Below are 26419 nucleotides of genomic sequence, written 5' to 3' on the forward strand. Positions count from 1 at the left end.
CTTTATTTGAATAATAAGAATATATATAGAACTTCCTAGAAATATTTACTAACAAAGCCACCATTCAATCAACTCTCCCTGAAATTACTTTAAACTCTACTCTGCATTGATAGTGAATCTAAACAGTACAAAGTCTCATATTCGCGGTCCCCTATTTCAAAACGTTGGTGGATATTTGATTGGCCCACGTTCATTTGCGAGAGTTGACTCTGAAGCAACGCCAAGAATCGAACGCCGGTGCCAAATTAGGCTTAGTGCATATTGTCAGCCTCAACTCTTCGCCTGTCGCCTTTTTCCATCGAGACCACCTCCTGGGCGACCAAGATCACCATCAACACCGACCCAAACAACATCACCATCGTGGAATCGCGCGCTCGTCACCGTGCATTCCTAGTCGCTGAACCTCCTTCGAAGGAAGAAGGCTCCCATACTCATCTCCCACGAAAACCCCGGCGCGCCAACAACCCCGAGATCACGGCTACCTAAAAGGCGAGGCGGACTCAAGAGGCCCTCGGCCTGGGTTGCCGCTCGCGACCATCGCGACTGCGCCGTCTGCGCATCGAGCCCGTTCAGATTCACTCTCGAGAGTCGATAGACAGTTTGCACTCACTCATACAGAGCGGAGATCGCGACTCGCCTCAGTTTCACGCTCGACCTCACCCACAGATCAGATTGCCACTGCGATTTTCGTCAATAACGCGATAACTACTTCATCATGGCGAACTTACACTTTGCGCACTCGGATGCGCCGTTGCGCACGATCCAGGAGATACAGTTCGGCCTGTTGTCCCCGGAGGAGATAAAGAACATGAGCGTGGCTCACATCCTGTACCCCGAGACGATGGACGAAGGCAAGATGAAGCCACGCGACCAAGGACTCAACGACCCGCGCCTCGGCTCTATCGACAGAGGCTTCAAATGTGCGACCTGTGACGCAGGCATGGCGGAGTGCCCTGGCCATTTCGGACACATCGAGCTGGCCAAGCCAGTCTACCACCCCGGTTTCCTGAAGAAGATCAAGAAACTCCTCGAGATTGCCTGCCACAACTGCGGCAAGATTTTACTTGACAGAGTTAGTTATCCCGCACGGGATGGCATCTTCTTGTAATTGCGTGCTGACATTAGTGATTTTTCCCAGAGTAATCCACAGTTCAAAGCCGCTGCCTCGATGCGCGATCCCAAGCGCAGATTCGAAGCCATCTGGCGTCTGTGCAAGCCAAAGATGATTTGCGATGCCGATATTTCGGTCGATGACGACGAGTTTGCTCAGGATCCGAAAGCAGCTGCGAAGAGGCCCAGCCACGGCGGTTGCGGAAACACACAACCCGAAGTCCGACAGACGGCGTTGCAGCTGTGGGGAACGTGGAAGGTTCCAAAGGACGAGGATAACGAGAACGGACAACCGGAGAAGAAGCTGATTACACCAGAAATGGCGTTGCAGGTATTCCGTAATATCTCCACTGACGACATCTACGACCTCGGCCTCAACAGCGACTACGCGAGGCCAGAGTGGATGATCATCACAGTGCTTCCCGTCCCACCACCACCTGTCAGGCCGAGTATTTCCATGGACGGAACTGGCCAGGGAATGCGTGGAGAGGACGATCTGACATACAAGCTGGCAGAAATCATTCGCGCAAACGGAAATGTGCGTCAAGCTCAATCTGAGGGCTCCCCTGCTCACGTTGCGCTGGAGTTCGAGTCTCTCCTCCAATACCACGTTGCTACATACATGGACAACGATATTGCTGGTCAGCCACAGTCGCTGCAGAAGTCTGGACGTCCCGTGAAGTCCATTCGTGCTCGTCTAAAGGGAAAGGAGGGTCGTCTCCGTTCTAACTTGATGGGAAAGCGTGTCGATTTCTCGGCCCGTACTGTCATTACAGGTGACCCCAACCTGGAGCTTGATGAAGTTGGTGTTCCCCGCAGTATCGCCAGAATTTTGACGTACCCTGAGACGGTTACGCCCTATAACATTGGCAAATTGCACCAGCTTGTCCAGAACGGTCCCAACGACCACCCCGGTGCCAAGTACATCATCCGCAACGATGGTAGCCGTATCGATCTGCGTCATCACAAGCGCGCCGGAGCTATCTCCCTGGAGTACGGCAACAAGGTCGAGAGACACATCGTCGATGGTGATTTCATTATTTTCAATCGTCAACCCTCGCTGCACAAGGAGTCCATGATGGGACACAGAGTCCGCGTTATGCCCTATTCGACTTTCCGTCTTAATTTGTCTGTTACATCGCCTTACAACGCCGATTTCGATGGTGATGAAATGAACTTGCACGTTCCCCAGACCGAAGAGACGCGTGCGGAAGTCAACCAACTCTGCATGGTGCCGCTGAATATTGTGTCCCCACAGCGAAACGGTCCCCTCATGGGTATTGTCCAGGATACTTTGGCTGGTGTTTACAAGCTCACACGTCGTGATGTCTTCTTGACCAAGGAGACAATGATGAATGTGCTGTTGTGGGTCCCTAGCTGGGATGGAGTCATCCCCCAGCCGGCCATTATCAAGCCTCGCCCAAGATGGACTGGCAAACAGTTGATCAGCATGATCATCCCCAAGGAGGTTAACCTGCACACTGCAAATGATAACCGCGAGGACGCTCCTCTTAAAGATGATGGTCTTCTCATTTCTGAGGGAGAGCTTTTGTTTGGGCTGGTTACGAAGAAGGTCGTCGGAGCTACCAGTGGTGGTATTGTCCACATCATTTTCAATGAGCTTGGATGGCTGGAGGCTCGCAACTTCTTCACTGGTTGCCAGACCGTGGTCAACTATTGGCTCTACCACAACGGCTTCAGCATTGGTATTGGAGACACAATTCCAGATAAGGCGACCATTGATAAGATCGAGGGCGCTGTCAAGGAGCAGAAGGACATCGTTGATGGGTTGGTTCTCGAAGCTACTACTAACAAGCTCGAGTCTCTTCCCGGTATGAACGTTCGTGAGACTTTCGAGTCGCTTGTCTCGAAGGCACTGAACACGGCTCGTGATAAGGCCGGTACGCGTACCGAGCAGTCTCTCAAGGACATCAACAATGCCGTTATCATGGCCCGATCTGGTTCCAAGGGTTCCACTATCAATATCTCCCAGATGACTGCCCTTGTCGGACAGCAGTCTGTTGAGGGTAAGCGTATTCCTTTCGGATTCAAGTACCGCACCCTGCCACATTTCACAAAGGATGATTACTCTCCCGAGTCTCGTGGCTTTGTTGAGAACTCGTACCTGAGAGGTCTCACTCCATCTGAGTTCTTCTTCCACGCCATGGCTGGTCGTGAGGGTCTCATTGATACCGCTGTCAAGACTGCCGAAACTGGTTACATTCAACGTCGTCTCGTCAAGGCTTTGGAAGATGTCATGGTCAAGTATGATGGAACCGTCAGGAACTCTCTTGGTGACATTGTTCAATTCATCTACGGAGAGGATGGTCTGGATGCCGTCTACATTGAGAAGCAGAGAGTTGACTCGATCAACATGTCCGACTCAGCATTCGAGGAGAGATACCGCCTCGACGTTATGGACCAGGCCAACCCGCTTCCTGCGGACATGCTTGAGCACGCTAGCGAACTCATGAGCGATGTCAAGGTGCAGCATCTTCTTGATGCCGAGTGGGAGCAGCTGAAGGTTGACCGAAAGATGCTTCGTGAGGTCAACTTCAAGAAGAAGGATGATGAGTCTATGCAGCTGCCGCTGAACGTTGTCCGCATTCTCGACAGCGCAAAGCGCCTCTTCAAGCTTGATGACTCGCAACGTAGCGACCTTCACCCAAAGCATGTGATTGAATCTGTCCGAAACTTGCTCGACAAGATGATGATTGTCCGCGGTGAGGACAGCTTGTCTATTGAGGCCCAGAAGAACGCAACTCTCCTCATTAAGGCTCAGCTCCGCCAGCGCCTGGCCTTCAAGCGTGTGGCTATCCACCAGAAGCTCAGCAAGCTTGCGTTTGACAAGGCTGTCGGTGAGTTGGAGTCGCGCTTCACCCATGCTCTGGTCAACCCCGGCGAGATGGTCGGTATTCTTGCCGCCCAATCTATCGGTGAGCCTGCTACGCAGATGACGCTCAATACTTTCCATTTTGCCGGTGTGTCGTCCAAGAACGTCACACTTGGTGTGCCGCGTCTAAAGGAAATTCTTAATATCGCGACCAACATCAAGACACCATCCATGGTTGTGTACCAGGAAGGAGACAACCCCAGTCAAGAAACCGCCAAGCTTCTTAGAAGTGCGGTCGAGCATACCAACCTGCGCTCTGTCACTGCGGCGACTGAGATCTACTATGATCCAGACCCAGAAAACACCACTATTGAACAAGATCAAGATATGGTTGACTCGCATTACATGGTTCCTGACGAGAATTCCGAGTCGCACGACAGCCTGTCGAGATGGCTCCTACGTATCATTCTGGATCGCCAGAAGATGCTTGATAAGGGCCTCAACGTTGACGATGTTGCTGTTAGGATCAAGGAGGAGTATCCAAAGGATCTCAATGTGATCTTCTCTGATAACAACGCCGAGGAGCTGGTCATTCGTTGCCGCATGATCACTCGCATGGAGGGCAAGTACGAGGACGGCGATAACTCGGAGCAGGATGTCAGCTTGAAGAAGCTTGAGAACCACGTTCTGGACAGCCTCACCCTTCGTGGTGTGCCTGGTATTGACCGTGCTTTCTTGAACAAGGAGACGAAGCTCGTCGAGACCGAAGATGGAGCTTTGATTGCCAGCAAGGATGATCCCAAGTGTCAAGAATGGTACCTTGACACTAGTGGAACCGCCCTTGGCGCCGTTTTGTCTGTGCCCGGTGTTGACACTACTCGCACATACTCCAATCACTTCGTCCAGATTCTTGAAGTCTTTGGTATTGAGGCTGTCCGTTCCGCTTTGATGCGTGAATTGACCCAGGTGTTGGCTTTCGATGGTTCGTACGTCAACCATCGCCATTTGGCTCTCCTGGTCGATGTCATGACCTCGCGTGGTCATCTCATGGCCATTACCCGTCACGGTATCAATCGTGCGGATACTGGTGCCCTGATGAGATGTTCTTTCGAAGAGACTGTGGAAATTCTTCTTGAAGCTGCCGCCGTTGGTGAGCTTGATGATTGCCGTGGTGTTTCCGAGAACGTTATTCTTGGCCAGTTGGCTCCTCTTGGCACTGGCGAGATGGAGCTCATGCTTGACCCAAAGATGCTCGAGACCGTTGTCTCCGACAACGGCAGAATGGGTCTCATGTCTGGCCTTCCCGTCAAGGGCGGCTACGAGGGTGCCGCTACTCCCTATGGCAGCGACTCCCCAATGGCGGACAGCGGGTACATCGGAACTCCCGACTACGCTGCTGGATTCTCTCCAATCAGCAGTGGTGGAAGCGAGAGTCCAAGTGGCTTTGGCGGTCTTACAGAGTACGGTGGTATTACTCCAGGCTATGGCGCGGCTTCTCCATACAGTGGCGCGCGCAGCCCAGGTGGCTACTCCCCAACCTCGCCATTCGGCGTCAGCTCTCCTGGATTCAGTCCTACCTCGCCACGCGGATACTCGCCTACTTCTCCAGCTATGGGCATGACCTCTCCCGGCTTCGCGCCAACCTCCCCATCGTTCTCGCCTCAGAGTCCGGCTTTCACTCCCACTTCTCCAATGTACAGCCCCACTTCGCCATCGGGTATGCAGCACTACTCCCCAACCTCGCCATCTTTCTCTCCCACCTCGCCCAGCTACAGCCCGTCGTCGCCACAGTTCTCGCCGGCTAGCCCTCTTTACTCTCCTACATCACCTGTTTTCGGTGGCGGCAAGAGCAAGACTAGTCCTATGAGCCCCAACCAGACTAGCCCGACGAGCCCGGTGTACAGCCCCACGAGTCCAAGCTGGAGCCCGACAAGCCCGAGGTACAGCCCGACTAGTCCAGCGGCCTTCTCGCCAACCAGCCCGCAGTACAGTCCTACGTAAGTCAACTTTTCTAGCCGCGCAAATAAGTACAAAAACTGACAGTCAATAGATCCCCTACCTCACCTAAGCAAGACTGAACGGCAATTCGCGATTCATGATCTGCTTTGTACCATCAACCCATACACCAAAAGAAAGAACGATGGGCGTGGCGATACCTGGTTTCGCCCTGTCCATTTCCCCGCGTCGAGATCTTGATTTCTTCGTTATTTGCTATTTTTTGTATTTTGCGCGTTTTCAGAAAACGGGGGCGTTAATTGCGGGGTGCATCTGCGTCTTGCTGTTGTTTATTTATTGAGGGCCGACCAGAATGGAGTGCATGAAAGGAAGCGTGGGTGGAGCGCGATTAGTGAGAGGAGGGAGACGAGACGAGATGAGTTAAATTGCTTTCAATAGATGGCTGCGCATGCATTCGCGGGAGAGGAAAAAATTGAGATGCGATGGGGCCTCAGTGGAGTGGTTTGATGGTGGAGCCTCTTTCGATTACTTGCTTTGGGGGAAAGCGCGAGAGGGGCTGGGTTGTTTGTGTAGCTGTGTATAATCTAGAGTGCGTATGTGGGGCCTACGAGGGGAGTTAGTTCGTGGTCCATCGCTGGACGTGGCGGATGGAGCGGCAGAGGTCGACAGATTCCATAGCATATGAGTCCAATGAGATGAATATAATCACTTTGATGTGCTCATTGTGGATGTGATTTGTTTGCTGGACCTTTTCTTATATGGGTCAATCACAATGCTGTTCTTCGTGTGGGTAAACATAAGTGGGAGTCGAATGTCACCGACCCTTCTGTCTCTGTCGCTATCACGAAAATTACATATACAGCACCAAAGTACAAGCTAAGTCTCAAGGGATAGTAGTAAGAGTATCATTAACCACATGTATTCTATCATAAAATCTACATAACAAACTAGACCGCTCAATCGCTGTCCAAAACAATAACCTCCGCCTCCACCTCCCCAATGCTCTCAAAGGCAAGCACATCACCAGCCTGGACACCAGTGACAAACGCACCATCCCCCTCTGCCAAAACAGAGTCTTCCCGACCATCCAACCTGATCTTGGACTTCCCCTCATTCGTCATCGGGACGTGGATATACACCTTCCTGTCTGTCCTGCTCTTCACAACAGTCTTTGCATCGCTTTCACCGCCGACGGTCCACTCGAATTTCTTTCCGACGCCAATGATACCTGCGGCCATGACGAAGTCGGCGTGGATGGGTATCGTTCCTGGTAGTGCTGGGACAGCCGCGGCCTCTTCCTCGGCACTGGCGCCCTTGCCTGCCGCAAGCGGGGACAAGATAGGAACAAAGGCCTCTCTCTTCTTCGCCTCGTCAAATGTCTTTGTGTGGTATCGTGGAGTCAGGCCCCTCGACCATGGCAGCGCCCAGATCTGTAGGAAATGCACCGGCTTGTCGCTCTCATTGTTCTCCGAGTGCGCGATCCCTGTTCCGCCCGTGGTGAATTGGACGTCTCCCCTCTTCATGCGATAGAAGTCATCACCCTCCTTGCCCTCCTTCCCTTTCTGGATCGTGCTATCGCGGTGCGTCAGCTCCCCGGAGAGGATGTAGCTGAAGATCTCGGCATCGCGGTGGGGATGCGTCGGGAAGCCGTTGTGGGCCGCGACGCGGTCTTCGTTGAGGACGCGCAGGGAGCCGAAGCGCTCGAACTTCGGGTCGTGGTAGGAGGCGAAGGAGAAGGTGTGGTGGCTGTCGAGCCAGCCGTGGTTGGCGTGGCCGCGGGCGGCGGAGCGGCGCGCGAGGATCTTGGCGTGGGTGAGAGACTTGGACATGGTGGATTTGAGGGTTGGTGCTGTGTTCATGAGTGTTTCGAAGGAATTGGTTGGTTGTGGGTGGCCTGCGGGGGAGGTTTTGGAGATGTGAGATCTGTAGAGTTCAAGCAGTAAGTCTGAATATGTGATTGAAATTGTTGCGATGAGGAGGGACGACAGGAGGAGGAAGAGCTTCATATAGGGATATGGGCTGTGGAACTAGGTGGTTCGAGAACAGAAAAGAGGAAGGAAAATCACTAGAGAAACATAAGAAAGTTATTTGCAATTCCTTATACATCGCTATAAAGCACGCCGATGACGTTGCTTGGTGATGCTTAGTGTAGATTGTGAAGATCTGACGGGAATTGTTTACATCCAATAGAAATCATTTGTGAGTGATTACAAGCTGCTGACAATATCACAGTAATCGAAAAAGTGGGCACAAATAAATCAATATCACGTGATATACATTTCTTATGTGAGAACTCTCATTTGTGAAAGTGAGATTGTTGAGTCCCTTTAAAGCATATCCTGCCCCCTACATAGGTAAAAACCCAAGTGCGAAGTGCGGAATTACAAAGTTTAACAGAAATACATTATTATATGAGCCTCGACCTCCATCTCTCACCTCAAATTACCTCAACAACAAACTTCCCAACCCCACCCTTGGCACTGTACACCTCCTCATAGCCACTCTTCACCGCAGCCTCATCTTCAAGCTTGGCCGTTCTCCCCACCAGTGGCTTAAGTTTACCTTCTCCTACCCATCGTCCCAAATCATCAAGCCCCTTGGCGTCAGCTTCCATCCACAAATAGCTATAGTTGACCCCATTCCTCCCGGCTCTCCACTTAGTAACCTGATCCATGAGGTTCAGCACCACCACCATAAACCACGGCGGAGAGCCAAACTTTTTCTTAAGCTCTTCCCCTGATGGTGTTCTGCTGATCGATACAATGACCCCGCCTTTACGGATCAAAGGCAAGCTCTCAATCGCACCATTCATGGTATCGAACATGAAATCGACGTTTCCAGCGCCAATTGCCGAGCTCACGTTTTCCTTTGTGTAATCAATATACACTACCTCACCCTCTCCTCCCTTAAACAGATCCTTCGCCCGCTCCATTTTCCCTGTCGACAGCGTCGTGATCACCTTCTTCACACCAAACACATTCTTCAGCAGCTGTACAGCTACGCTTCCTACGCCGCTTAGACCACCTGGCACATACGCCGTTTTCCCCTTCAATCCGCCTAGCTGTGTCTCTGCGCGCCGTATCACTTGGAGCACCGTCAGGCCCACTAGCGGGATGGATGCAGCATCGGCGAAAGACATGAACTCGGGCTTCAGCGCTGTTGCCGAGGCAGTTGAGAGGCAGTACTCGGCCATTGTGCCGGCATCATGGATTGGCACACGAGTAAAGACCTGATCCCCGACCTTCAGGCTATTGACGGCGCTGCCCACGGCAACAATGGTTCCAGCGGCATCGTGTCCAAGAACGAGAGGAAACCTGGTGATATGTGAGTATATTTCTGAGCATCTAGAAAGCCAAATCTGGCGAATCCTACGTGTATTTGTGTGCCATTTTTAAGGCTCCTTCGGCCACTTTAGTGTCAATTGGATTCACGCCCGCAGCGTGAATTTTGATGAGCACTTCGTCTGGCTGCGTGATCTGGGGCGTTGGCACGTTCGCAAGACCATAGGTGGATGGCTTTCCGAATGACGGAATTGCCAGAGCGCGCATTGTAGGCGGTATTGTTGCCATGTTGAATCTGTATAACTTGGACTGGCCTGACTAAAGTTAATGGTATGATAGACTGTTAATGTGAATAGCTTTTTTTTCTCTGATAGATATCTCTATATATGAGGAGAGGATATCGCCTTTGCACATGAAAATGCGATTATTGATAGTCTCTAGTAGGCTATGAGAATGGGGTGTTCTTACTTCGCCTCCTCTCCACAACGGATAGATAGTCGGGCCGTCGGGTTTGATGATGTAACGCCGAAACCTCCGATTCCATTTCTGCTTACTAATTGCTACTGACATTAGCTTGGGGAAAACCTGTGATTATAAAGATGTTATAAATATTACTAGTTGAGGCTCGTCTGAACTGTCAACTTCTGTACTAACTAATATAATACTCGCCGCTTTAACTTTCACGACTATATAAACTCTCCGCGACTAAAATATCAAGCTTACATCTATAAAAAACACAGTCAGCCTCGATACCAATCTCACGGGCTGACTTGCGAAAGAACTCGGCGAAGTTATTGCACCTTGCTAATGCGTCCTGCCTCATTTATCTTACCTTTTTCCATTCTACATCGTCAAAGCATTGCTACCACTGCACGTTGCACTCCGGCATTAAGATACCCTGTACTGCCCAGTACCCCACACATATACCCCACGTGTAGATTGCGTGCACAGCCATACTCATCCACCATGTCGGATACAGGGGCTGCGAATATATCCGCAGAGCCAATGAAGGCGACACAAGAAGAGTCAAACAGCAAAAATGTAGCTGTAGAGAAAAACGAAGCAGCAGCGGCCGAAGCGCCACAAGAAGAGCCAAAATTACCGCCACTTAGCGCAGCGGACTTCGCGGCCTACAACGGCATGGCGGAACACATGGAATACTTCGTAAGTGCATTATCACTCCCGCCACTTCTTGTATTAAGCTAACACGTTCTAGCACAATAATTTCCGAAGGACCTGGAACCTTCTATATGGTGCCTGCGAGTCTAATCAACGCCCAAAGAACTTGTCCATCAAGCAGTTCATCACCACTGGCCTGCAATTTTGTGGGCATCTCACGGCGCATCACTCCATCGAGGAGATGCACGTCTTCCCTGTTCTGGCCAAGAAAATGCCAGAGTTCAAGAACGGCCCTAAGTACAAGGGTGCTGCGGAGTTGCTAAGGCAGCACAAGGAGATTCACGATGGCCTGGACGTGTTTAAGGAGTACTTACAACAGTGCCAGACTGGGGAGGCCGACTTTGATTTGAGGGTGCTCAAGACGAAGATGGACTCTTGGGGAACAGTGTTATGGACTCATCTAGACCAAGAGGTCAAGACATTGGGTGCCGAGAATATGAGGAAATACTGGACTGTAGCAGAGATGAGGCGGATGCCAATGTAGATATCCATATATAGAACAACAGAATTTGATTTTAACAACAATATTAATACTTGACTCTCCCTCCCCCCTTCCCCTTTACCCCCTGGGTTTCTAATCCAATATATGATGTTTTTGCACTCTGGACGAAATCACATAAGCAATGTCATCCCCTGCGCATTCTTGCCCGCGCCAGTCGAGCTGACATCGAAATACTGGACCTGTTTCACCTTTCCTCCTGAGACGTCCAAAACTGTCACTGTCGCCTTGGCCTTTCCATCCCCCGCGCTCAAGGCATATAAAAAGTTCCCTCCCGACGCAATGTCGGTAAGTCCAGTGCCGCCGTTCGCAGATAGATCAGTAGAGCTGATGATGCTAGCATCCTTAGTGCTCATCTCAACAATGTGGTTCACAGCAATATCGGTAACATAAGCATTTCCAGTGACGTCGGATATGGCGACCCAGCACGTAGCAGACTGATCGGCGATGACGCCCTTCCCTGTCAGGGTGGTCTTGTCGCTCGAGTCAACAGCGAGGACGGCGGCACCGAAGGAAGCGTCCGTCACAAAGAGTGAGGTGCTGCCAGGAATTGCTGCGGAGCCAAACAGGACAGCGGTGCCGGCAGGGGAGCTGCGCGTTTCGGTCGTCGACAGAGTAGTAATTGCGCCTCCACAGGGAGATTTGGCGTTGACTGGGAATGCAGAGATAAAGCCTGTGTTGTTCGCAGGAGGGTTGCCCTTGACAGCTGTGAAGAGGACAGACTCGTCACCGGAGAAGAAAACTTGGGAGACAGTGTTGAATGGGCCGACGGGTGGTGTGGTCTGGCCGAGGCCGAATGGGCGAAGGGCGTCCATCTTGCCGAGGCCCTGCGAAGAGAAAGATGTGCAAGAGACTCCCGATTTGGCTCCTGTGGTGCCAACACACACAAGGTTGTTCTTGGCGGAAGCTGCGACGGTGACAGGAAAGTCGCCTGGGACGGAAGCAGACTGGCCTAGTGCGGTGAGTTTTGTTGGGTCTTTGGCGGAAATCGAGAACATAGTGAGGGAGTTGGAGCCGGCATTCACAGCAAACAAATACTAAGCAGCGTTAGAGCCTGAAACCGCATCGATGCAGTACTTCCTTACCTGTCCGGACACTTTGAGTGCAGACTGGCTACTCAATGCGTCTGGGCCAGCGGGCAAGTTTGTGCCCATATCAATTGAGTTTGATCCTTTACCCCCAGTCCCGGTGACGGATCCACGAGATAGCGTTCCATCGCATCCGACTGGTAGCGCAACGACAGCATTTTGAGCATTGTTGGTTAGGAAGTAAATGGCTTTCGGGCCATTGCCCTGCTGCTTGGTTGCTGTGCTTGGAGCGCCTTCAACTGCCAGCCCGAGCAGGGCAGCTGATAAGAGAATCTTTTGGAAAAGGCCTGGCATGGTGATGGAATGGAAGATAACCGAAAGTGATCAATATTTAAATGCTGATAGGAAAGGTAAAGGCAAGCTTATTGGTATACAGAAGGGTTTAGAAAGAGCGAAATCCATATTACTTATACTTGATGTCCCCTCCACCTACCTTGCCATATTGGGAAAGATGAAGCACTCATGGTCCTACTATGAGCACTCTGCTACCGATTATTCAATCAATTTCCCTCGCTTTGGACAAAACCTGCGCGTCCGAAACAGACTCTTGTTGGTGGAGGTTAACATTGCATATTGTTGGTGAAGTTAGTATTCGAAGGCCACGCTAGTCTCAATTAGGGAATTCTTGATCAGGAATCATTGTGACAGGGGTAAGTGGGATCGCCAAACGAGACGTCGCATCAGGAACAACCCTCATATGGAACAGACGGAACGAGCACAAAGTGAGGGGATATGGCTTATCTGACACCGTAGTCTCAATAAAGACTGAGTTTAAATGGAATAGCCTCTTTATTTCCGTGAAGCGTTACTACACTATGAGAAGAGCTATGTAACACAATTCAGACGGGAATTGACCAATCCCCGGTTCAATCCCCGATTCAATCCCCGATACTAAGTAGAACTCACGCACGCCCCAGCTTTTGTGTTCAAAATACCAACTAGCTTTTAAGAAGCCTGTCCAACTACCAGTGTATCGAATACCAGACCCTCAAAAGCCCCTTGTTCGACAACAGCGCCAAACCTATATCGGAGTTAATTCAGCAATCAAGCCTTCCTTACCACCATTGCTGGAGTGGAGTACGATAAACTTACCCATGGCAGCTAACTTCCTTTAGCAGCCTCTCTGTCAGGGCCCGCAATCTCTCCACCTCAATGCCCTGGGGACCCACGCGCTGCCTGATGTAATTCCACGCTTGAACTGGCGTGACCTCGCCATCTAGTACCAAACCCTGAGATAGGTTCAAGAGCCGTTCAAGCCCAGAAGCGGGTGCCTCCCAGGGCGTGGTGGTGCAGATGTGGGGACCTGTAGCTATGCTGGGAGCTCTGAAGAGGAGAGGCGCAGAGACTGTGAGAACGTGGCCACTGGGGGCTTCTGGGTCGTCGGGATTTCCTTGCATATGACCGAGACAGGGACTCTCCAGGCTGTAGTCGAGTATATTAGATACAGAGTGGCTGGGGATCTCTGTCCGAAGGGGGACATGGGGGAACTAACGTTAATACAAATTCTACCCCGATACTCTCCATGTCGATGTCAGCGGTGCTCTCGGGGCTTGTCACAGACTGTCCCGATTCGTAGGCATTGGGAGACGACAATACCCCTCCAGAGGCAGCTGAGTAGCAATTAGCGGGCGAGAAGACGTAAACAGGGTGCCTTCTAACTTACGAGATTGAAAGCTGCTAGTGACATTCGATGCCTGGCTATCTTCTCTATGAAAAACACGCTGAGCCCCGCCTGTAGGAGGGGCTGCGGGTAAATGAGATCCGTCGTTGCGGTGCCTTGTATCTGCCGCTGAGTGACCCACGTGTATCTGTGGTCCTATGCTGCCTTGCCGGATACTCACCACGGAGTTGGTGGGGAATGCGGTAGATCCATACTCTGCCAGGCCTGATGCACCCACGATGGGCAACTGGACACCAAGTTCGGTGAGGACGCTCTTAAGTTGGTCAATCTCTGCGTACAGGCTCCGGGTTTCCTGCAGTAAGTTGGCTTCGTTGGTGCGTAGCAGTAGTACCTCTGTTTCTAGCGACTTCATGTAAATTTCTTTGCGCTCGCGATGTGTCCTGTAATTGATCAGATTTCAGCTCTATTGGGCACCACCGCAGCAGTAACCCTCTTGAGTACCGTCTAGCACGCGAATCACAATCCACGCGAAGTCCAGCCGCTAGGGACATGGAGTGATGACATCTGGGGACATACCGTTGAGCTTTCCGAACTTGCTCTCTCCGCTTCGAGGAAACAGCTTGCTTGTCACTTGATGATGACCCTTGCTCTCCTCCCGAATCTGATGTGATATTCTCAGTATGTGTGCCGCCCAGTGATACGAATATTTCCCATTCACACATGAGGGTTAGATAGTCGGATTAAATACCGAGAAGGTATTAAAACAGAAGAGGCTAAAAGGCAATGAATCGAGGCATATCCCAAGTAGCCACACATGGGATCCTCCCTCATGCCTGCCACGACCACGGTGTAGGAAGTAAGTAACGTACCTTTTGACGGCCGGAACGTGCGGAATGAAAACTTCTTCATGTTGAATCTAGATTGCGGGCTATCAATTCGAAAACAAACAGGGACAAGGGACCAACTCTTTCCTTGGCCTTTGTTATGAACAAAAGATAATGTGGCTGCTCTGCTTACGTTCTAAGAGGAGCTGAGTATGGGAGGCTTAGTAAGCGCGAACGAGGCCGGTTTAAGTCGCGGAGTTCACCGAAAGATCGCCTGTTGTAAATATAATCGACTAAAGAACTACTGGAAGAAGTTATTGGTGTCACCTTTGAGTAAATTATCGATTTAAACATCATCTGTATTTGGCAGTGCGGAAGCGTGACCCTGGCACCCGGGGTTGAAACGCTAAAGGTTCCAAGAGCAGTGGATGTGGACCTGGCTAACGCCATTTGAATTGAGTATATCTCTGCCTACTATGAACGATATTTCCCCATATGTTTTCCCTATCAAAAATCCCTCCGAAGTATATCATCTCTACCTATACCCCCCGTTGGGGCCACCATGCACCTCGATTCTCTCAACCCTCTCGATTCTCTCGACCTTATCAAACCGCTTCACTTCATCTCCCACTCTCTTCACGCATAGCTCCTCGCAGAATTCGCCCCACGCACCCTTCGTCCCCTCTCGTACTGCCTCTTGAAGCTCCTTGCCGTATCGGTTCCGGTATTCTCTCTTGATGGCTTCCATATGAGGTCGGTCCCAGTGGTATCGAACTAGGCGCGAAATAAGGAGGTCGACACGCAAGCTGTCAGACTTGGTGAGAGTGAGCGCATGGTGCAGTAACAACGTGTCGCGGACAGGGCGGTTAATGATGCCGTTCAGTATATGTGCCAGCATTTCGCCCTGGGTGAGTGTTAGCTTCTATCTTCAATTAATAGCCAGCGGGATAGTACATACCACCAAGTTCCCACTCTTCTTCAGCATCTCTCTCGCGAAATTCGAGCGAAATGAAGCCTCATAAACGCGTAATATCTCACGGATATGACTGTCAGACCTCTGTACGACAATCCCAATCATCACGCTCTCACCACCTCGCTCCGACTTAATGGCACGATTCAAGTCTCTGACATCCTGCTCTACTAAGGAGCGGTCGAGCGACCGGCCCGGGCGCTCATCCATTCTCTTCTCCTCCAGCACCATCATGACTGCCTTTTTGAATTTATCTTCCTTGAGCTCCTGCTTCATGCAACGGGTCAGGCTGTCGGAGTACTTCTTATCACGGAAAGCCTCTTTGATTTGACGGATCTCGGCGTTGGTCCTTCCCATCAAACTCTCGATCAGCAGCTCTCTACTGGTTTGCGAGCCCTGGTAGTACGAGTTTGCCCAGTACGCTTCGGACTCCCACCGACCCAGCGCAGTGGCGTAGCAGGCCTTGAGGAAGAACTTATCCTCCTTTAGACGCACCTTGATGTGCTTTGCGATATTCACACCTTTCATGTCAGGTGTCTTGACTTGCTTCTTGTACTCGGCGCGGAGATCAAGAATCTGCTCATGAGTGAGCGCGGGAAGAATCTCAATAAAGGGCCGCGGATCAGGGTAGGCCTTTGACTTCGTCTCACGAAGCGCCTTTTTCAAGATCGAGGCTTCATTCTCGAGATCATGGAACCGCGCGTGTCTGCGCTTGGAGGTAGGTGAGGCAGGTGGTGCAATCTCTAAGATATCCACGTCTGCATTGTCAGCATACGGCTTGGACGTAATCGTGAGAGGCCCCATGGACTGGTAAGTTCCCTTGTATGCTTCCAACATGGGCGAACCAGGGGCGTTTGCTAGAGAGGCACCGACGCCAGCAGCGGCTGCGACACCAAGCATGCCGGCTCCAAGTCCACCTGGCCCGAAGTTGGATGAAGCTCGGTTTCTTCGACCAGGCTCTACTGTAACGACCTGAGTCTGACCAGGACCATTTACGGGGGCCCTCGGGTCAGGCTGGCGGCTTGATGACGGCGGTGCATATGGCCTGTCATAAGCTGGCCTGCCGTAAGCATTAGGTTCGGGGTTTGCCGTGTATGATTCGGTCTTGCTTGTGTAGGTAATCTTCTCCTCAGGGTGAGCATACTCCCACCTCTTCGGCTCGGCATACCTCGATGAATCCGTTGTGGTGGTAACAAGCGCAACTTCGTTATACTTTGGCGACTCGTGGTGGTGCTTGTGCTTCTCGCGCTTCCTCACTGTTGTATCGTAATGGTCGTGCTTGATCTCAAAGTCAATATCTATCCTTCGATCGCCAATTGGGCCATCCTGCTCGTCGCTATCATCGCTATCCGAGTCCGAGTCTTTGTCTTTGTCGTCCCAGTATTTCGGATTCCCTCCTCTCTGACTGGGGTCTGCAGTTACGTATTTCGGCTTGGCGTCTCGCTCTGGAGCGGAGTACTTTGGCTGTTGGGGTGCAGCTGGCGCAGCTGGCGCAACTGGCGCAGCATATTTCGGTTGTGGAGGAGAATCGGGAGCTGCGTACTTGGGCCGTCGCGGTGGACTTTCGTCGTCGTCGTAGTATTTGCGCGGCTTGTACGCTTCTGGCTCGTCGTATTTGGATTTTGATGGAGGGCTCTCATCCTTGTACCGCGACTTTGGTTTGCGCTCTGGTTCAGGTTCTGCATACCGCGGTTTGCGCTCTGGCTCAGGTTCCGCATACCGCGGCTTGTACGCCGGGCTCACATCCCTCTTGTATCGACTCTCAGGTTCAGGGTCCGCATAGCGCGGCTTATCGCGGGGCGGCGGGCTGTCATCTCGCCTGCTCAGGGACGAGCCCTTGTCGCCGTAGTAATCCTTCTCCTTCTTGCCATATTTACTAATTTTGGGATCCTCCTCATCGTCGCTGAACCCGCCGGGCATCGCGAAGCTAGCTGTCTTTTTATGCGACGCGGGAGGGCGGTATGGAGCCTCGGCGTACCGCGGGCCGTCGTCTCTGTCGCGGGGCTCCCGCGGAGCGCGCGCCGAGCTCCTATCGTCATAGTCATAGGGGTCTCCGCGCTTGCGATCGCGGTGGTCGTCGTCGTCGTCGTCGTCGTCGTAGTATCGCGAGCTTTTGGGCTCAGCGTAGCGGGATGATCGAGGTGGAGAGTAGTCATCTGGTGGGGAAGGTGCACGACCCGGGGACTTAGAAATGCGACGCCGCCGCTCCTCTGGGTTTAGAGACATTGTCGGGGACGAAACTCGATCGCTCACATCAGTGTCGTCAATTAAGGGCGCAATGAGAGGGTTTGCCCATCCGCGGAATTGAATATGGAGGTTGGTAAGGTTGAGCCAGCTTACTGTCAGGGCAAGAATGGGTTCAGTATGGGGGGGGTTGGGGTTTCATGCACAGACCTGATCCTTACACCCATATGTGGGATAGTGCGGTTTCTTGTTCTCAGCTTGCATGCAATGCAATGTAAACAATTGGTGTATTAATAGATAACTGCATTTGGATCTGGGCGCGAAGCTGGAATATTTGTGACCACTATTCACTATTTATTCACTATTCGAGGACAATAATGCATTAATGTATACAAAGGATCAAGAGTATAACTGGCTGATGCTGCTGTGCTCGTTTTGTTATCCTAAAAATACATTAAATGCATATCATATGGTATCTAATAATCCTCCCAGTGCCGGCGTATGATCGGCCTCGCCGGGTCCCATGGCCCATGTATCTCATTCTTATACCTCTGGAGCCCAATTAACCACCAACTACATCCCCCCATAGCCAGGCCTGCGATGAGGTTCCCTAGCGTCATCCCGACAACAGCTGCCTTCCATCCCCCGCGAGTAACCACCATCCCAACTCCCCCACCGGCCCCCATTACAAGAAGTGCCGTAAGAGCGACGTGCCAGCGCCAAGACACGTGGCGCAAGTGTCTGCGAAAGACGGGGAACAGTCCAAAGACTTCGATCGAGAAGAGCGTAAGAGAGAAGACGTGCTGGGTGGATGGGAGGCGCGAGGCAAGCACAGTCGATGCCATGAGAGCGGCATTTGTGGAGAGGGAGGCCTGGAACTTCACGCCGACATTGCCGCCGTAGTCGAAAAAGAAAACATTAATTATCATCAACCACGTGCTGAGCGCCCAAATCGAATCGCTCGACGTCGACCGTGTTAGGGATTTGAGGATAGGGCTGAGCCCGAGGAGTGCGCAATAGATAAGGACAGCGGATTTCGCAGTCGCTAGTCGCTGTTGATTTCGCGGGGAGAAGGATGACCTTGAGCCATAGGGGGCAACGGGGCTGTAAGTTACAAAAGTAGATGATCCGTTGGGTTGGCCAACTATAGGGGATGTGGTGGAGGTCTGAGAGTGGAGGGATGAGGCACTGGCACTGTGCGAATGTCGTGGGCTGAGTGGCAACGCTGCGAGGCCAGGTCCAGCCCCTTGTGGCTTGGTATCACTCTTGACAGCGCCCGAAACTGAGCTCGCTATAGACGGCCCATCAATGGGACGCGGTGGATGATTGGGGCGAGAGACTGATTGCTGTTCTTGCCCAACCCATCTGTCCCACGCTACCCAACCGAGAACTGTGCTGAGTGTGCCTGTCCCAACAACGGTGACAGGAGAAACTCTTTCTTGGAAGATCCCCACAAAGCAGACAATGAAGATTATCACGGAACAGACCTGCTGGACGATGACGGTCGAGTCTGCGACAAGTGGCCAGAAGTCGTATGGTTGAAGCCGTGGGTTTCGCTGAAGGTGCTCGAGGAATGTTTCTTGGTCGGTGTAATTATCGGGATCTATGAGGGTCAGCGCATGATCTGGCGATAGTCACAATTGAGAGACAAACAGGACTGCTTCACCCAGAGCAGCTTCTTCCAAATAACCTTCCGCCTCCTGCTGCTGCTCATCCTCTCCTTATTCCTCCCGCGCCGGTGACCCCTCGAACTGTCATCTCCTGTCGTGTCGCCGTTGGACATGCGCAGATTCGCCTTGTCCGCTGCCCCCCTCCTATGCGGTGGCGACCCGAGATATATTGCATCTTCAGGCGCGAGAAGCGTTCTGTCGGTAGGAGCGGACCATGTGCGCGGGGGTATGGGAAGAGTAGCGCTGCGCGTTGGCGGAGGGAATTTGGTGGGCGTAGTTGGGGAGATGGGGGATGGTTCGTGAGGCATCATATTGATGCAGGTAGTGCTATCGATATCTCATATTCGTGGTCACGTAGGTCGTTGTCGATGGTAGACGAATGATATGATGGGAGTTGTTGGATTGAATTGCGAGGCGCCAAGCCATATTAATATGTGTTCACCAGCTCCTCCCCCTACGTAGCTGCCTCAGCCTCGCCACCAGTTTGTTCAGCCTTGCCAGTTCACAACCCGGAATAGCACGTGTTTAAGTATGAATATTTATTGCATACTTATAATAACTATAATAATTACCACTTTCACAATAAATGTGATATTACTATGGTAAGAGTAGAGGAGACAAGCCAAGCAAGTAGCTCCTTCGCGTACGTAAGTGAAGCGCTGTACTATCCATATATAGATAGCATAGTCACATTTATATATCTCATAAATAGTATGGTACAGAGTATGGTATATGGCAAGAGGAGACAAGCCAAGCACCTATATAAATGTACGTAAGTGCATACAACTAGTAGAGAAATATATGTATAATCCAAGCAATTCCAGATTCTAGAGCTATAGCTGATGCTCCCCAGGTTCTTATTTCCCCACAGGAGCTTGCTTGTATGGTGCCTCGACACTGTTCAGCCCTTATACTGCCGCCTAGCCACGAAAAGTCAGGGACCGAGCCGAGGTGAGCCCTGTCGTCGTACCTTGGTATGATATGACCCTTGATCGTCCTAATATTCTTTGTTTTGGCTTTAGTAGAGAACGGCGGCTCTTCCACAGATCGCTTTTCGGTAGCTACCATATCAAACTGAGTAAGCTACCGGCGGAATAAAGGACGAAAGAAGAGAAAGTAGAGAAGAAAAGACGTGTCTATGGAACATTATTAATCCCCAGCCTCGGACTGACTTAACGAGGTCGACATATTTATGCATATTATGGAAATTATGAGCGGTTTTGCCTCGGGTGCGGCGCCAAGCACGGTAGGAGACGGGGAACGGTGGGGAAGGATGGAGTCGTCGTTCTCCAAGCGACCTCTATTTGCCTCGGGTAGAGCTCTGTCAGTGCATTTACCCCGCAAAACAGAGTCAGTGTAAAATACTCGCCGACGCTCCAGCCAATAATGAAACCCCAAGCTCTCCTCAAATGGATCTAGTCGAATGGGGAGACTGCTATTCATATGATCCCTCCTCGGCACGTGCAGGGGGGGTATTATACATAACCAAGACCAAGAAGGAGCGTCAAGAAGAAGAAAGGACTCTACTGCAACTCTGTCCCTAGCATCTGAAAACCTCACCCTTGAGGCTTGCTGCTGTCAACTGTTATTTGTTACCTCTGCGGGCGTTATTATTTGCGCGCGCGAAGGAAAGACGAGCCACGCGACAATACAGACACCCCCAGTGTTCTCACATTAACCGCCAAAATGGACAAGAAGCTACTCAAAGCGTTCATCGCGCAACAGGAGCTCGCATCCGTCGCGGTCTTGACCCCGGATTATGACAAAAGTGATCACTCAGCTTCGCGGAAGAGCCATGCGAATGCGGCTGTTGTAATCATCGGCGCGGGTATCTCAGGTACGTTGCAGGGTGTACAAATGGACCTGAGACAAGGCAGGTACTGACTACTCTCAAGGAATGTGCATGGCCATCGATATGATCCGAAAGAACAAATCGAGAGATTTCATAATTCTCGAGAGGGGAAGCCAGGTTGGGGGGACTTGGGCTGATAATAAATACCCAGGAGCATGTTGCGATGGTAAGGACCTTGAATAGAGTGCTGACGAGGCGCATTGCTGACAACTGCCCCAGTTTGGAGCCACTTATATTCTTACTCGTTCGAACCCAACCCAAACTGGTCGCGCCAATACCCTGGCCAGGAGGAGATCTATGCCTACCTCGTCGGTGTCGCAGAGAAATGGGGCTTGTTCAAGCATATCCGATTCAACACGTCTGTTGACGAGGCAGTCTGGTCGGACAAGGAGAGCAAATGGACGGTTAATGTCAGCGTCTCAGGCGAGAAGTCGGCACAATACGGCGCTGCGTACTCGATTAAGAGCGATTTCCTCGCCTCTGGTGTAGGCCAGCTGAACACCCCGCAATACCCTGACATCGAAGGGCTGGATACCTTCGAGGGCAAGATGTTGCATTCCGCGAGATGGGACTGGAGTATCGACCTTGAAGGCAAGAAGATCGGGATTATTGGCAACGGCGCTACTGCCGCACAGATCATCCCGGAGGTGTCCAAGGTGTGCAAGAATTTAACGATATTCCAGAGGACGCCGAACTGGGTCGTTCCTCGTGCCGACGAGGTTCTTGGCCCAATCATTCGGTCAGCGTTTAAATACGTACCTGGCCTACGCGCGCGATACAGAGCTATCCTCATGGATGTTAGAGAAAACTTCTTCGACTCGAATATGCGAAAGAATACGGAAGAGAACGACCACGTGCGCGAGTGGGCCATTTCTCTGTTGAAGAAACAGATTCCTGGCCGGCCCGATCTGTGGGAGAAGCTTACGCCAAATTACTCCCCTGGCTGCAAGAGAATCCTGATGACCGATAATTTACTTCCTTCTTTGGCTCAGCCGCAAGTCTTCATTGAGACGACGCCCATCCAGCGCATCACACCCGCAGGTGTTGAGGTGGAGGGGAAGCTACACGAGTTTGACATTCTCATCCTCGCGACCGGTTTCCGCGCAACTGAATTCATGTACCCAATCAAGATTCGCGGTGCCGACGGCCGCTCCCTCGAAGACATCTGGAGGGGTGGTGCGCGCGCCTTCCGCGGCGTGACGGTCGAGTCTCTACCTAACTTCGGCATGACATACGGACCAAACACGAATCTCGGACACACGTCCATTATCCTGATGATTGAGGCACAGTCGCGGTACATCAGCAGTATGATTGGGAAGGTGCTCAAGGCCAAGAGCCTCGGAAAGCAAATAGCCATCAAGCCGCGACCAGAGGTGGTGCAGGCTTACAACGACATGGTCCAGGAGAGGATGAAGGACTTGACGTTCTCCGACTCGAGCTGCAAAAGTTGGTACAAGACTGGAGACGGCCTGGTCACCAACAACTGGTGCGGAACTGTCGTCGAGTACCAGAAGAGGCTGTCGCAAATCGACTGGGTTGGCGAGTACGACATCTCTGGATCGGGTAGCGACGTGGCTGTGAAGCGTGGCAAGGAGAACATCGGAAGAGTTGTGGAGGAGACCGTGGTTCCTGTGATTGCGATTACGACCTATGTGACTCTGGCGGCAGCACTTACCCTGGGCTACAAGGCGGCATCGAAGTCGCCGGCTGTGCAGAAGTTTGTTGCGAACTTGTTTTGATCATAGGTGGTGGTGTAGGCAATAGTTAATTTCCCAACTTCCTGAGATATGTAGATTATTTTTGTGTTATTCGCTGTGTGCTTTGACACTTCGACGAGGGAAGCAATTGATAGACTTTAAGACACTGAAGCAAGCTTTATTTGTGGCTTGTGACTGCCGATACCCCGCATGAACTTCTGATCCCCTTAACTGCCGACCTTTGATATGGTTGTCGTAATTGGCAATGCTCGACAAAAGTTTGGTATCAAGCCTCAGAAACATAACTGACTTACAGCCGAGGTCATCATCCTTGCTACAAAAAGGGAAGAGTCTCTATTTGAAACCAAAATAAAGGCTCAGTAGGAAGATCTTTGCCATGGGTATTTCTACTGCATTATCCGGGGTAGTAGCCGGTGAGACCAAAGTTCAGCAAGGTTTTGAATTGTGATATTATTGGCCGTCCGTGACGTGGAATCGTGTAGAGTTATTCTGGCTGCACTGTTCATGCCACTGAAGTCTTCAGCGGGCAAATAATGATGTTAATGGAGTCTATATGTGAAGCTATTCAGATACAATTGTGAGAACTCTGTGGTCTCCTCCAAGTCTCATATTTTGATATCCGCCACGCACGTGCTTGGCATCCTTATTACCCGTACACCCCGCAAACACCCCATCCTAACAGAATTGCGCTAGGCCCGGGTATGCCCCCCGCATACTGATGTAGCCCCGGTTATAACAATTCCATTATTGGAGTAAGATGCGGGTCATGGCAATCCCAATGAAGGTAAACTCAAAAATCACCTGAAGTTTCGTGTGTGGCACACGGATATCGTTACGTGAACCCAGCTGCTAGCTGCCCCTTTTGAGCTCTTATCTGCTCCGTGTGAAACCTGCAGGCACGCAATAGTTGCCCCGTTTTTATTTACCAGGGATAAGCATTATGTGATAACGACCACCATCCAGTAAGGTGTACCTAACTACGAGATAACACTGATCCCCCCCAGTAAGATTCTGTCACGGCATACGAGTACGAAAACTTTAGTTTGTTATGCCGAACCCACTAACCTTATAGTAAGTAGGTCCGGCAATTCCCTGTCGGACACTGACGCCCAAAGCCAAGTTTGGTTAAAGTCGCCAAGTTTGTCTATTGGAGTCTCACTCCCCCCTACAGGTGAAAATAGAACGACTAAGGCCTTATAGGAACAGTTTGTTTACTGGTACCTGTTTCCGTTACCCGCAACCGAGATGGATTTGATAGTTCAGGCACGCGAATGCGATAGCTCGCAAGACGTCAGTGACATATGACATGTCGCCTTAAATAGGTTGGCGAGGCTGTCGAGGTGGAGCCTCTACCTCTTTAACTTTGAGCCTGACCATAAGGGCCTATCCAAGATAGGCAATCCCCTATGTCGGGAAGCCCTTATATTTAGGGAAGGGCTGCCGAAGTAAGACCCCCCGCTTGCTCAGCTGTGATTATAACCATGTAGCCCCACCTCTCACTCAGCTGTGATCATAACCATTAGGCCCTATTCAAGATGATCGTCCGAGCAAGGAACTCATCCCCGGAATATATGTGAGTTTACATTCCGGAAAACGCTGCCGAGGCGAAGCCCTCTTCTTCATCGCTTGTGATCGTGCCATACAGACGTATCCGGGATGGGCGTTCTCCTATATTGGGGGGCTTTATATGGAGGGCGCCGCCCGCTGCGGAAGTGACAGGCAAGAATTTGTGGCGTTGAATCTCGTATATTTTCTCTCAATCACTTAAGCTATGAGGTCCTCTACCAGCTTCGCTGCTGCGATTGGGATTCTTGCAGCGGCGCCTGCGCTTGCAGACATTTGTCAAACACTGAAGGCTTCCGGCCGAAATGTGGACAAGCCTTTCAGTCTCGCATACGAAACCGAACAGAACAACTACTGGTCAACAGCATGCGCAAGTCTTCGTCCGAGATGCATGCTCTCTCCGAACAGTACCCAAGAGGTGGCCGACATTGTTGCAGCGCTGCATGAGACCAATGACCAATTCGCTGTCAAGTCAGGAGGCCATATGCCCAACAATGGTTTTGCCAGTATTGCCAATGGGATTCTGATCTCTACCCGAAACCTCGACCAGGTCGTATACGACCCTGATACTACAAACGTTGTTGTTGGTCCTGGTCTCAAATGGGAGGAGATCATTGAGGGTATTGAGCAGACCGGCCGCACTGTTGTCGGTGGGCGGATGGGCGCCGTTGGAGTTGGAGGATATCTTCTTGGAGGTGAGTTATATTGCACCAACTTCTCATTCGTTCCTGCTAACTTTTAAGTAGGGGGTCTCAGCTTCCTCAGTGCACAGTACGGATGGGGGGCGAACAACGTTGTCAATTATGAGATTGTCCTTGCAAACGCCACCATTGTCAATGCCAATGCAACGGCAAACCAAGGTCAGCATGGGATCTTAAAACTGTCGAAATTTGCTAACAGGCTTCAGATCTCTTCGCATCCCTCAAGGGTGGTGGTAACAACTTCGGAATCGTGACAGCGTTCACAATCAAGACGCATCCACAGGCACACAAAGTCTGGGGCGGAAACTACATCATCGATGGTAGCAAGACTGACCAGGTGCTCGCCGCAATCCGTGATTTCACCGAATATAATCTGGATGATAAAGCCGCAATCATCGCGACTTCAGAACGTAGCACCCTCCTCAACACCTGGATCTTGTTTCTGTTCTACGATGGTCTTGAGCCTCCGGCAGGAGTCTTCGATAACTTCACGCACATTGGACCCATACTCAAGACAACTAAGACAAGGAGTTACCTTGAGCTCGTAAAGTTTAACGACCAATTTATCTTGGAGGGTCAGCGATACGTTATTGCCACAGAAACGATGCCTCTCCCGAACAAGACTGAGGGTGCCGTAGTCATGAGGTCGATATATGACCACTGGACTGATGTTACCAAGTCAATCATCTTGGAGCCAGGACTGCTCAGTTCGATCGCTTTCCAGCCAATGCCGCGTTCAATCACGAGCAAGGCTAAGGCACTGGGAGGAGTAAGTACAATCTCAAAATAATAAAGATACGCTGTCTAACCGTGCCTTACAGGACTTGATGGACTTTGAGACGACCCACGACTACATCGTTATCGAACTTGACTTCTCCTACCTCTTCGCAAGCTCCGACACTGCAGTTGACGCAGCGACCCAGAACTTGTACAGTGGCATGCGCAACATCGTTGACCAGCACGTGGATAACGGACTTCTTCCTGATATATACCGCCCATTGTTCATGAACGATGCGTATTTCAGAGAGGATTACTGGGGTAGATTGCGCACGGCCGAGAAGGCTCGCGTGGTCAGACACGCAGTTGATCCTGAGGGATTCTTCCAGACCAGAACTAGTGGAGGATTCAGGTTGTCGTGATTTTGAAATGTATATAATAGTGGATATCATAATGGAAACCGCACATAGCGTACGTATTACATATGGCAGCTAGAATATTTCCCGGGGGCGGAAGTTATATAAATTTATCAGCACGAATCAAGCTGCCCTATATCCCGTGTGCGGAGAATCAAGGAATTGAAATGTTTGTAATCGCCTGATTTTGATGGGGAGGAGGTGCATATAATGCCGGCCGTGTTTGATTTTACCCTG

At 51.3% G+C, this 26419-nt stretch overlaps 10 protein-coding genes across 10 annotated transcripts; 4 read left to right on the forward strand and 6 right to left on the reverse strand.

The window, feature by feature from the left end:
* Positions 1–319: 319 nt before the first annotated feature.
* RPB1 (DNA-directed RNA polymerase II subunit rpb1) lies at positions 320–6690 on the forward strand. The gene is made up of 3 exons (XM_059463241.1): positions 320–1072; positions 1139–5940; positions 5994–6690. The coding sequence occupies exons 1-3, from the start codon at positions 716–718 to the stop codon at positions 6019–6021; spliced, it is 5187 nt and encodes a 1728-aa protein (XP_059320151.1). The 5' UTR covers positions 320–715; the 3' UTR covers positions 6022–6690.
* A 98-nt stretch (positions 6691–6788) lies between these two features.
* On the reverse strand, positions 6789–8065 carry VE01_00046 (uncharacterized protein). The gene has a single exon (XM_018269580.2). It carries the CDS (start codon positions 7903–7905, stop codon positions 6856–6858), a length of 1050 nt encoding a protein of 349 aa, XP_018135492.2. The 5' UTR covers positions 7906–8065; the 3' UTR covers positions 6789–6855.
* A 127-nt stretch (positions 8066–8192) lies between these two features.
* On the reverse strand, positions 8193–9827 carry VE01_00047 (uncharacterized protein). The gene is made up of 2 exons (XM_018269581.2): positions 9272–9827; positions 8193–9213 (listed from the first exon to the last, which is right to left on the reverse strand). Exons 1-2 carry the CDS (start codon positions 9466–9468, stop codon positions 8337–8339), a joined length of 1074 nt encoding a protein of 357 aa, XP_018135491.1. The 5' UTR covers positions 9469–9827; the 3' UTR covers positions 8193–8336.
* VE01_00048 (uncharacterized protein) lies at positions 9817–10879 on the forward strand. Its single transcript, XM_018269582.2, has 2 exons — positions 9817–10344; positions 10397–10879. Exons 1-2 carry the CDS (start codon positions 9988–9990, stop codon positions 10841–10843), a joined length of 804 nt encoding a protein of 267 aa, XP_018135505.2. The 5' UTR covers positions 9817–9987; the 3' UTR covers positions 10844–10879.
* A 92-nt stretch (positions 10880–10971) lies between these two features.
* VE01_00049 (uncharacterized protein) lies at positions 10972–12240 on the reverse strand (the record flags this gene model as incomplete). Its single annotated transcript, XM_018269583.1, has 2 exons — positions 10972–11895; positions 11944–12240. 2 exons carry the CDS (start codon positions 12238–12240, stop codon positions 10972–10974), a joined length of 1221 nt encoding a protein of 406 aa, XP_018135504.1.
* Positions 12241–12731: 491 nt separating this feature from the next.
* Positions 12732–14771, reverse strand: VE01_00050 (uncharacterized protein). Its single transcript, XM_018269584.2, has 6 exons — positions 14437–14771; positions 14144–14228; positions 13610–14007; positions 13439–13556; positions 13039–13368; positions 12732–12967 (listed from the first exon to the last, which is right to left on the reverse strand). The coding sequence occupies exons 1-6, from the start codon at positions 14474–14476 to the stop codon at positions 12892–12894; spliced, it is 1047 nt and encodes a 348-aa protein (XP_018135159.1). The 5' UTR covers positions 14477–14771; the 3' UTR covers positions 12732–12891.
* Positions 14772–14783: 12 nt separating this feature from the next.
* VE01_00051 (uncharacterized protein) lies at positions 14784–17692 on the reverse strand. The gene is made up of 2 exons (XM_018269585.2): positions 15350–17692; positions 14784–15295 (listed from the first exon to the last, which is right to left on the reverse strand). Exons 1-2 carry the CDS (start codon positions 17585–17587, stop codon positions 14927–14929), a joined length of 2607 nt encoding a protein of 868 aa, XP_018135160.1. The 5' UTR covers positions 17588–17692; the 3' UTR covers positions 14784–14926.
* A 219-nt stretch (positions 17693–17911) lies between these two features.
* VE01_00052 (uncharacterized protein) lies at positions 17912–19606 on the reverse strand. The gene is made up of 2 exons (XM_018269586.2): positions 19199–19606; positions 17912–19148 (listed from the first exon to the last, which is right to left on the reverse strand). Exons 1-2 carry the CDS (start codon positions 19524–19526, stop codon positions 18022–18024), a joined length of 1455 nt encoding a protein of 484 aa, XP_018135157.1. The 5' UTR covers positions 19527–19606; the 3' UTR covers positions 17912–18021.
* An 870-nt stretch (positions 19607–20476) lies between these two features.
* VE01_00053 (uncharacterized protein) lies at positions 20477–22927 on the forward strand. The gene is made up of 3 exons (XM_018269587.2): positions 20477–21052; positions 21111–21233; positions 21287–22927. The coding sequence occupies exons 1-3, from the start codon at positions 20902–20904 to the stop codon at positions 22804–22806; spliced, it is 1794 nt and encodes a 597-aa protein (XP_018135158.1). The 5' UTR covers positions 20477–20901; the 3' UTR covers positions 22807–22927.
* A 1571-nt stretch (positions 22928–24498) lies between these two features.
* VE01_00054 (uncharacterized protein) lies at positions 24499–26315 on the forward strand. Its single transcript, XM_018269588.2, has 4 exons — positions 24499–25043; positions 25095–25208; positions 25256–25818; positions 25871–26315. The coding sequence occupies exons 1-4, from the start codon at positions 24557–24559 to the stop codon at positions 26186–26188; spliced, it is 1482 nt and encodes a 493-aa protein (XP_018135162.1). The 5' UTR covers positions 24499–24556; the 3' UTR covers positions 26189–26315.
* Positions 26316–26419: the final 104 nt, after the last annotated feature.

This window comes from Pseudogymnoascus verrucosus (assembly GCF_001662655.1).
Source record: "Pseudogymnoascus verrucosus strain UAMH 10579 unplaced genomic scaffold scaffold_1, whole genome shotgun sequence".
Classification (NCBI taxonomy): domain Eukaryota; kingdom Fungi; phylum Ascomycota; class Leotiomycetes; order Thelebolales; family Thelebolaceae; genus Pseudogymnoascus; species Pseudogymnoascus verrucosus.